The sequence below is a fragment of the Nerophis ophidion genome, linkage group LG21, assembly GCF_033978795.1.
Source record: "Nerophis ophidion isolate RoL-2023_Sa linkage group LG21, RoL_Noph_v1.0, whole genome shotgun sequence".
Taxonomy (NCBI): Eukaryota; Metazoa; Chordata; class Actinopteri; order Syngnathiformes; family Syngnathidae; genus Nerophis; species Nerophis ophidion.
The window spans coordinates 44,432,487-44,443,349 of NC_084631.1; the positions used below are offsets into that span (position 1 = coordinate 44,432,487).

Sequence of the window (10,863 nt, forward strand, 5' to 3'; positions counted from 1 at the left end):
GTAATTGTAATTTGTTTTGCTTTGGGGGTAATTATGTTTGTGTAACTAAGTTGTTCTGCTATTTGTTAAGTAGGTTTGTGTAATTGAATGTTGCTTTGTCTTTTGTTAATTAGTTTTGTGTGATTGTAAGTTTTGTCTTTTGTTGATTCAGTTTATGTAATTGGAGGTTTTGTCTTTTGGTCAGTATGTTTGTGTAATTGTAAGTTGTTTTCTTACTTGTTATTTAGGTGTGTGTAATTGTAAGTTGTTTTGTTGATTCGATTTGTGTAGTTGTAAAATGTTTAGTTTTTTGGGTAATTACGTTTGTGTAATTGTAATTTGTTTTGCTTTGGGGGTAATTATGTTTGTGTAACTAAGTTGTTCTGCTATTTATTAAGTAGGTTTGTGTAATTGAATGTTGCTTTGTCTTTTGTTAATTAGTTTAGTGTAATTGTAAGTTGTTTTATTGATTCGATTTGTGTAGTTGTAAAATGTTTAGTTTTTTGGGTAATTACGTTTGTGTAATTGTAATATGTTTTGTTTTGGGGGTAATTATGTTTGTGTAACTAAGTTGTTCTGCTATTTGTTAAGTAGGTTTGTGTAATTGAATGTTGCTTTGTCTTTTGTTAATTAGTTTTGTGTGATTGTAAGTTGTTTTGTCTTTTGTTGATTCAGTTTATGTAATTGGAGGTTTTTTTCTTTTGGTCATTATGTTTGTGTAATTGTAAGCTGTTTTCTTACTTGCTATTTAGGTGTGTGTAATTGTAAGTTGTTTTATTGATTCGATTTGTGTAGTTGTAAAATGTTTAGTTTTTGGGGTAATTATGTTTGTGTGATTGTAATTTGTTTTGCTTTCTGTTTCTTAGTCAATTACAGTTTGTGTAATTGGAAGTTTAGTCTTTTTTTAATTAGGTTTGTGTAATTGAAAGTTGTTGTGTCTTTTGTTAATTACGTTTGTGTAATTGTAAGTTATTTTGTTTTTTGTTGATTTTTTTTTGTACTGGTAATTTGTGTTATCTTTTATTGATTCGGTTTGTGTTGTTGTAATATGTTTTGTTTTGGGGGTAATTATGTTTGTGTAACTGTAAGTTGTTCTGCTATTTGTTAAGTAGGTTTGTGTAATTGAATGTTGCTTTGTCTTTTGTTAATTATTTTTGTGTGATTGTAAGTTGTTTGGTCTTTTGTTGATTCAGTTTTTATGTAATTGTAAGTTTTGTCTTTTGGTCATTATGTTTGTGTAATTGTAAGTTGTTTTCTTACTTGTTATTTAGGTGTGTGTAATTGTAAGTTGTTTTGTTGATTCGGTTTGTGTAGTTGTAAAATGTTTAGTTTTTGGGGTAATTACATTTGTGTAATTGTAATTTGTTTTGCTTTGGGGGTAATTATGTTTGTGTAACTAAGTTGTTCTGCTATTTGTTAAGTAAGTTTGTGTAATTGAATGTTGCTTTGTCTTTTGTTAATTAGTTTTGTGTGATTGTAAGTTGTTTTGTCTTTTTTTGATTCAGTTTATGTAATTGGAGGTTTTGTCTTTTGGTCATTATGTTTGTGTAATTGTAAGTTGTTTTCTTACTTGTTATTTAGGTGTGTGTAATTGTAAGTTGTTTTATTGATTCGATTTGTATAGTTGTAAAATGTTTAGTTTTTTGGGTGATTATGTTTGTGTGATTGTAATTTGTTTTGCTTTCTGTTTCTTAGTCAATTACAGTTTGTGTAATTGGAAGTTTTGTCTTTTTTTAATTAGGTTTGTGTAATTGAAAGTTGTTGTGTCTTTTGTTAATTACGTTTGTGTAATTGTAAGTTATTTTGTTTTTTGTTGATTTTTTTTTGTACTGGTAATTTGTGTTATCTTTTATTGATTCGGTTTGTGTTGTTGTAATATGTTTTGTTTTGGGGGTAATTATGTTTGTGTAACTGTAAGTTGTTCTGCTATTTGTTAAGTAGGTTTGTGTAATTGAATGTTGCTTTGTCTTTTGTTAATTAGTTTTGTGTGATTGTAAGTTGTTTTGTCTTTTGATTCAGTTTTTGTAATTGGAGGTTTTGTCTTTTGGTTATTATGTTTGTGTAGTTGTAAGTTGTTTTCTTACTTGTTATTTAGGTGTGTGTAATTGTAAGTTGTTTTGTTGATTCGGTTTGTGTAGTTGTAAAATGTTTAGTTTTTTGGGTGATTACGTTTGTGTAATTGTAATTTGTTTTGCTTTGGGGGTAATTATGTTTGTGTAACTAAGTTGTTCTGCTATTTGTTAAGTAGGTTTGTGTAATTGAATGTTCCTTTGTCTTTTGTTAATTAGTTTTGTGTGATTGTAAGTTTTGTCTTTTGTTGATTCAGTTTATGTAATTGGAGGTTTTGTCTTTTGGTCATTATGTTTGTGTAATTGTAAGTTGTTTTCTTACTTGTTATTTAGGTGTGTGTAATTGTAAGTTGTTTTGTTGATTCGATTTGTGTAGTGGTAAAATGTTTAGTTTTTGGGGTAATTACGTTTGTGTGATTGTAATTTGTTTTGCTTTCTGTTTCTTAGTCAATTACAGTTTGTGTAATTAGAAGTTTTGTCTTTTTTTAATTAGGTTTGTGTAATTGAAAGTTGTTGTGTCTTTTGTTAATTACGTTTGTGTAATTGTAAGTTATTTTGTTTTTTGTTGATTTTTTTTTGTACTGGTAATTTGTGTTATCTTTTATTGATTCGGTTTGTGTTGTTGTAATGTTTTGTTTTGGGGGTAATTATGTTTGTGTAACTGTAAGTTGTTCTGCTATTTGTTAAGTAGGTTTGTGTAATTGAATGTTGCTTTGTCTTTTGTTAATTAGTTTTGTGTGATTGTAAGTTGTTTTGTCTTTTGTTGATTCAGTTTATGTAATTGGAGGTTTTGTCTTTTGGTCATTATGTTTGTGTAATTGTAAGTTGTTTTCTTACTTGTTATTTAGGTGTGTGTAATTGTAAGTTGTTTTAGTGATTCGGTTTGTGTAGTTGTAAAATGTTTAGTTTTTTGGGTAATTACATTTGTGTAATTGTAATTTGTTTTGCTTTGGGGGTAATTATGTTTGTGTAACTAAGTTGTTCTGCTATTTGTTAAGTAGGTTTGTGTAATTGAATGTTGCTTTGTCTTTTGTTAATTAGTTTTGTGTGATTGTAAGTTGTTTTGTCTTTTTTTGATTCAGTTTATGTAATTGGAGGTTTTGTCTTTTGGTCATTATGTTTGTGTAATTGTAAGTTGTTTTCTTACTTGTTATTTAGGTGTGTGTAATTGTTAGTTGTTTTATTGATTCGATTTGTGTAGTTGTAAAATGTTTAGTTTTTTGGGTAATCACGTTTGTGTAATTGTAATATGTTTTGTTTTGGGGGTAATTATGTTTGTGTAACTGTAAGTTGTTCTGCTATTTGTTAAGTAAGTTTGTGTAATTGAATGTTGCTTTGTCTTTTGTTAATTAGTTTTGTGTGATTGTAAGTTGTTTTGTCTTTTGTTGATTCAGTTTATGTAATTGGAGGTTTTGTCTTTTGGTCATTATGTTTGTGTAATTGTAAGTTGTTTTCTTACTTGTTATTTAGGTGTGTGTAATTGTAAGTTGTTATGTTGATTCGATTTGTGTAGTTGTAAAATGTTTAGTTTTTTGGGTGATTATGTTTGTGTGATTGTAATTTGTTTTGCTTTCTGTTTCTTAGTCAATTAGTTTGTGTAATTAGAAGTTTTGTCTTTTTTTTAATTAGGTTTGTGTAATTGAAAGTTGTTGTGTCTTTTGTTAATTACGTTTGTGTAATTGTAAGTTATTTTGTCTTTTGTTTATTTTTTTTGTACTGGTAATTTGTGTTATCTTTTATTGATTCGGTTTGTGTTGTTGTAATATGTTTTGTTTTGGGGGTAATTATGTTTGTGTAACTAAGTTGTTCTGCTATTTGTTAAGTAGGTTTGTGTAATTGAATGTTGCTTTGTCTTTTGTTAATTAGTTTTGTGTGATTGTAAGTTTTGTCTTTTGTTGATTCAGTTTATGTAATTGGAGGTTTTGTCTTTTGGTCAGTATTTTTGTGTAATTGTAAGTTGTTTTCTTACTTGTTATTTAGGTGTGTGTAATTGTAAGTTGTTTTGTTGATTCGATTTGTGTAGTTGTAAAATGTTTAGTTTTTGGGGTAATTACGTTTGTGTGATTGTAATTTGTTTTGCTTTCTGTTTCTTTGTCAATTACAGTTTGTGTAATTGGAAGTTTTGTCTTTTTTTAATTAGGTTTGTGTAATTGAAAGTTGTTGTGTCTTTTTTCAATTACGTTTGTGTAATTGTAAGTTATTTTGTTTTTTGTTGATTTTTTTTTGTACTGGTAATTTGTGTTATCTTTTATTGATTCGGTTTGTGTTGTTGTAATGTTTTGTTTTGGGGGTAATTATGTTTGTGTAACTGTAAGTTGTTCTGCTATTTGTTAAGTAGGTTTGTGTAATTGAATGTTGCTTTGTCTTTTGTTAATTAGTTTTGTGTGATTGTAAGTTGTTTGGTCTTTTGTTGATTCAGTTTTTATGTAATTGTAAGTTTTGTCTTTTGGTCATTATGTTTGTGTAATTATAAGTTGTTTTCTTACTTGTTATTTAGGTGTGTGTAATTGTAAGTTGTTTTGTTGATTCGGTTTGTGTAGTTGTAAAATGTTTAGTTTTTGGGGTAATTTGGTTTGTTTTGCTTTCTGTTTCTTAGTCAATTACAGTTTGTGTAATTAGAAGTTTTGTCTTTTTTAAATTAGGTTTGTGTAATTGTAAGTTATTTTGTTTTTTGTACTGGTAATTTGTGTTATCCTTTATTGATTCGGTTTGTGCAGTTGTAATATGTTATGTTTTTTGGGTTAATTAATTTTGTGTAACTGTAAGTTTGTGTAATTTGAAGATTTGTCTTTTTTTTAATTCTGCTTGTGTAATTGTAAGTGGTTTTGTCTTTTGGCAATTTGGTGCGTGCAAAATAAGTCTGTGTGCTTTTAGCACGTGAGGATCCTGCCACTGTTGTGAAGTCATAAATGTTTCCCTTTAAAGAACCATCTATAGTCTCTGGTGTAAAAAACCCTTCCACTATGTGGGTCTTTGTGACTTTGTAATGTAATGTGTGTGTGGAGGCGGGGCTTCAAAAAGAGACCCTGCTTCAGACCCCATTCAAGCCTCTTCCGTGTTTTAAGTTGTCTTTTCCTGTAAACCACACGGTTTCCTTGAAGCACAATCTCATATTTCAAAGTCCACTTGGTCTTCCCAAACCTGAAGTACGTCCCCAGCTGGAACACGTGCAGGATCTTGAGTTGCGAGCGACTGATCCGACTCTCCACCAGAGTGGCCCTCTCCAGGGGCTCGTTGGTGTACCACAGCCAGCTGAAGATCTGAACCAGCACGGACGAGCCCAGGAGCAAAAAAAGCAGCACTCCCAGGCACACGTAATCCTCTTCCTGGTAGAAAGTCACGGCAGTTCCCAAGTCCAAGCAAATGTCCGACAACAGGAAGACCAGACCCAAATAAGTCAGGATACAATCCACCCTGGAGTGTTGGAACTGGGACATGGTCGCTCTGGACTGCTACATGCTTGTAAAACCTCTCCACAAACAACTTTGGACACTTTTCAAACTGCATCTAGTAGAACTCCTCCTACAGGAACTTGCCTACTTCTTAAAGGCACACCACTAACTGCAATCCTAAATGTCAACCAAAGGAAGGATTTGTAAAGAAAATGGGGCCAACCAAAACATATTGGAACTGCAGCTGTCTTGTCAGAGCGGCATGACCCCGGCACGCAGAGACGTGTGCACACTAAGAAAAAGTCAATAATTTGCAGAGACCGTGGCAGGAAACTCACCGGTGCATGTAAAGATGCGAGGAAAACAAGGCGCTCGGCAGGAAGTACCACCAAAGTAAGAGCACGCGGACAGGAAATGATACAGAGCGCGGGTTAGTTCAGCAAAGGGTTAGTTTGTTCAAAGGGTTGATATGTCCTTGTGTGGTGTTCGGGTCTGTGGGACCCATTTTCATTTTTTTATTAAAAGAAAAATGATTCTTCTTTTGTGATACTGCACATGCGGTTCCCACACAAGGTTGCAATATTGTTTGTCAACACTGTCTGCTCTCATTTTGTCGCACATTTGACCCTCTGATGACCCGAACACCACACGAGGGTCAAAATCATGTTCATAATCATGTTCAAAATTATGATCATAATCAAGTTCAAAATGATGTCCATATTAATGGACATAATCATGTTCAAAATTATGTTCATAATCATGTTCAAAATTATGTTCATAAAATTCATGATTACGTTCATAATCACGTCAATGATGACCTTCATAAATACGTTCATGATCATGTTCATGATTGCATCCATGATGATGTTTATAATCATGTTCACAAACACGTTCATAATCAAGTTCATGATCATGTTCAAGGCAATGATTATGTTCATAATCACGTTCATAATCATGTTTATAATTATGTTCAAAACCATGTTCAAAATGATCATACCCATGGACATAATCATGTTCAAAATTATGTTTATAATCATGTTCATAACTATGTTCATAATCATTTTCAAAATTATGTTCATAAAGTTCATAATCATGTTCATTATAAAGTTCATGATCACGTCAATGATGGCGTTCATAAAAATGTTCATGATCACGTCCATGATGATGTTCATAATCATGTTCACAAACATATTCACAATCACATTCATAATCCAGTTCATGATCACATTCAAAATCATGTTCATAATCGTGCAAAATTATGTTCAAAATCGTGTTCATAATCAAGTTCAAAGTTATGTTCATACTCATGGACATAATCATGTTACAAAATTATGTTCATAATCATGTTAAAAATGATGTTCAAAATATGTTCATCATCATGTTCAAAATTATGTTTATAATCACGTTCATCAATCAATCAATGTTTATTTATATAGCCCTAAATCACAAATGTCTCAAAGGACTGCACAAATCATTACGACTACAACATCCTCGGAAGAACCCACAAAAGGGCAAGGAAAACTCACACCCAGTGGGCAGGGAGAATTCACATCCAGTGGGACGCCAGTGACAATGCTGACTATGAGAAACCTTGGAGAGGACCTCAGATGTGGGCAACCCCCCCCCCTCTAGGGGACCGAAAGCAATGGATGCCGAGCGGGTCTAACATGATACTGTGAAAGTTCAATCCATAGTGGATCCAACACAGTCGCGAAAGTCCAGTCCAAAGCGGATCCAAGACAGCAGCGAGAGTCCCGTCCACAGGAAACTATCCCAAGCGGAGTCGGATCAGCAGCGTAGAGATGTCCCCAACCAGTCCATCCTGGGTCCCGACTCTGGACAGCCAGTACTTCATCCATGGCCATCGGACCGGACCCCTTAAGCAAGGGAGGGGGGGACAGAGGAGAAAAAGAAAAGAAGCGGCAGATCAACTGGTCTAAAAAGGAGGTCTATTTAAAGGCTAGAGTATACAGATGAGTTTTAAGGTGAGACTTAAATCATTAAGTTCATTAATCACGTCAATGATGATGTTCATAAAATCGTTCAGTATCACAATCACGATCATGTTCATGATGATGTTCGTAATCATGTTCACAAACACGTTCATAATCAAGTTCCTAATCATGTCTTTAATCATGTTCAAAATTATGTTTAAAATCATGTTCATAATCAAGTTCAAAATGATGTTCATTCACCTATCTCACCGACGAACATTATCAAATCATTTATTCAGAAAGTATAAATAATGACAAGTTCTTGATTATGTTCATAATCACATTCATAATTATGTTCATAATCACGTCAATGATGACGTTCATAAAACGTTCATTATCTCGATCATCATGTTCATGATCACGTGCATGATGGTGTTCATAATCATGTTCACAAACACATTCATAAACATGTTTATGATCATGTTCAAGTCCATGATTATGTTCATAATTATGTTCAAATTTATGTTCATAATGGTGTTCATAATCAAGTTCAAAACAATGTTAACTCACCTATTTCACAGATGAACATTATCAAATCATTTATTCAGAAAGTATAAATAATGACAAGTTCATGATTATGTTCATAATCACATTCATAATTATGTTCATAATCACGTCAATGATGACGTTCATAAAACGTTCATTATCTCGATCATCATGTTCATGATCACGTGCATGATGGTGTTCATAATCATGTTCACAAACACATTCATAATCACGTTTATGATCATGTTCAAGTCCATGTTTATGTTCATAATTATGTTCAAAATCATGTTCATAATCGTGTTCATAATCAAGTTCAAAATGATGTTCATTCACCTATCTCACCGACGAACATTATCAAATCATTTATTCAGAAAGTATAAATAATGACAAGTTCATGATTATGTTCATAATCACATTCATAATTATGTTCATAATCACGTCAATGATGACGTTCATAAAACGTTCATTATCTCGATCATCATCATGTTCACAATCACGTCCATGATGGTGTTCATAATCATGTTCACAAACACATTCATAATCACGTTTATGATCATGTTCAAGTCCATGATTATGTTCATAATCAAGTTCAAATTTATGTTCATAATCGTGTTCATAATCAAGTTCAAAACAATGTTAACTCACCTATTTCACCGATGAACATTATCAAATCATTTATTCAGAAAGTATAAATAATGACAAGTTCATGATTATGTTCATAATCACGTCAAGCATGACGTTCATAAAAACGTTCATTATCTCGATCATCATCATGTTCACAATCACGTCCATGATGGTGTTCATAATCATGTTCACAAACACATTCATAATCACGTTTATGATCATGTTCAAGGTAATGATTATGTTCATAATTATGTTCAAAATCAAGTTCAAAACAATGTTAACTCACCTATTTCACCGATGAACATTATCAAATCATTTATTCAGAAAGTATAAATAATGACAAGTTCATGATGATGTTCATAATCACGTCAATGATGACGTTCATAAAACGTTCATTATCTCGATCATCATGTTCATGATCACGTGCATGATGGTGTTCATAATCATGTTCACAAACACATTCATAATCACGTTTATGATCATGTTCAAGTCCATGATTATGTTCAAAATCAAGTTCAAATTTATGTTCATAATCGTGTTCATAATCAAGTTCAAAACAATGTTAACTCACCTATTTCACCGATGAACATTATCAAATCATTTATTCAGAAAGTATAAATAATGACAAGTTCATGACTATGTTCATAATCACATTCATAATTATGTTCATAATCACGTCAATGACGTTCATAAAACGTTCATTATCTCCATCATGTTCATGATCACGTCCATGATGGTGTTCATAATCATGTTCACAAACACATTCATAATCACGTTTATGATCATGTTCAAGTCCATGATTATGTTCAAAATTATGTTCAAAATCATGTTCATAATCGTGTTCATAATCAAGTTCAAAATTATGTTCATTCACCTATCTCACCGACGAACATTATCAAATCATTTATTCAGAAAGTATAAATAATGACAAGTTCATGATTATGTTCATAATCACATTCATAATTATGTTCATAATCACGTCAATGATGACGTTCATAAAAACGTTCATTATCTCGATCATCATCATGTTCACAATCACGTCCATGATGGTGTTCATAATCATGTTCACAAACACATTCATAATCACGTTTATGATCATGTTCAAGTCCATGATTATGTTCATAATCAAGTTCAAATTTATGTTCATAATCGTGTTCGTAATCAAGTTCAAAACAATGTTAACTCACCTATTTCACCGATGAACATTATCAAATCATTTATTCAGAAAGTATAAATAATGACAAGTTCATGATTATGTTCATAATCACGTCAAGCATGACGTTCATAAAAACGTTCATTATCTCGATCATCATGTTCACAATCACGTCCATGATGGTGTTCATAATCATGTTCACAAACACATTCATAATCACGTTTATGATCATGTTCAAGGTAATGATTATGTTCATAATTATGTTCAAAATCATGTTCATAATCGTGTTCATAATCAAGTTCAAAACAATGTTAACTCACCTATTTCACCGATGAACATTATCAAATCATTTATTCAGAAAGTATAAATAATGACAAGTTCATGATGATGTTCATAATCACGTCAATGATGACGTTCATAAAACGTTCATTATCTCGATCATCATGTTCATGATCACGTGCATGATGGTGTTCATAATCATGTTCACAAACACATTCATAATCACGTTTATGATCATGTTCAAGTCCATGATTATGTTCAAAATCAAGTTCAAATTTATGTTCATAATCGTGTTCATAATCAAGTTCAAAACAATGTTAACTCACCTATTTCACCGATGAACATTATCAAATCATTTATTCAGAAAGTATAAATAATGACAAGTTCATGACTATGTTCATAATCACATTCATAATTATGTTCATAATCACGTCAATGACGTTCATAAAACGTTCATTATCTCCATCATGTTCATGATCACGTCCATGATGGTGTTCATAATCATGTTCACAAACACATTCATAATCACGTTTATGATCATGTTCAAGTCCATGATTATGTTCAAAATCATGTTCAAATTTATGTTCATAATCGTGTTCATAATCAAGTTCAAAATGATGTTCATTCACCTATCTCACCGACGAACATTATCAAATCATTTATTCAGAAAGTATAAATAATGACAAGTTCATGATTATGTTCATAATCACATTCATAATTATGTTCATAATCACGTCAATGATGACGTTCATAAAAACGTTCATTATCTCCATCATCATGTTCACAATCACGTCCATGATGGTGTTCATAATCATGTTCACAAACACATTCATAATCACGTTTATGATCATGTTCAAGTCCATGATTATGTTCATAATCAAGTTCAA

General features: G+C 31.7%; 1 protein-coding gene across 1 annotated transcript in view; it reads right to left on the reverse strand.

The window, feature by feature from the left end:
- LOC133540170 (XK-related protein 8-like) overlaps positions 1–5,740 on the reverse strand; it is a 14,251-nt gene extending 8,511 nt beyond the window's left edge. Inside the window, exon 1 of the mRNA XM_061882724.1 lies at positions 5,190–5,740. Within this exon, the coding sequence (XP_061738708.1) occupies positions 5,190–5,485 (296 nt within the window). The 5' untranslated portion in view covers positions 5,486–5,740. The remainder of the gene's footprint in view (positions 1–5,189) is intronic.
- Between the last annotated feature and the right edge of the window lie 5,123 nt (positions 5,741–10,863).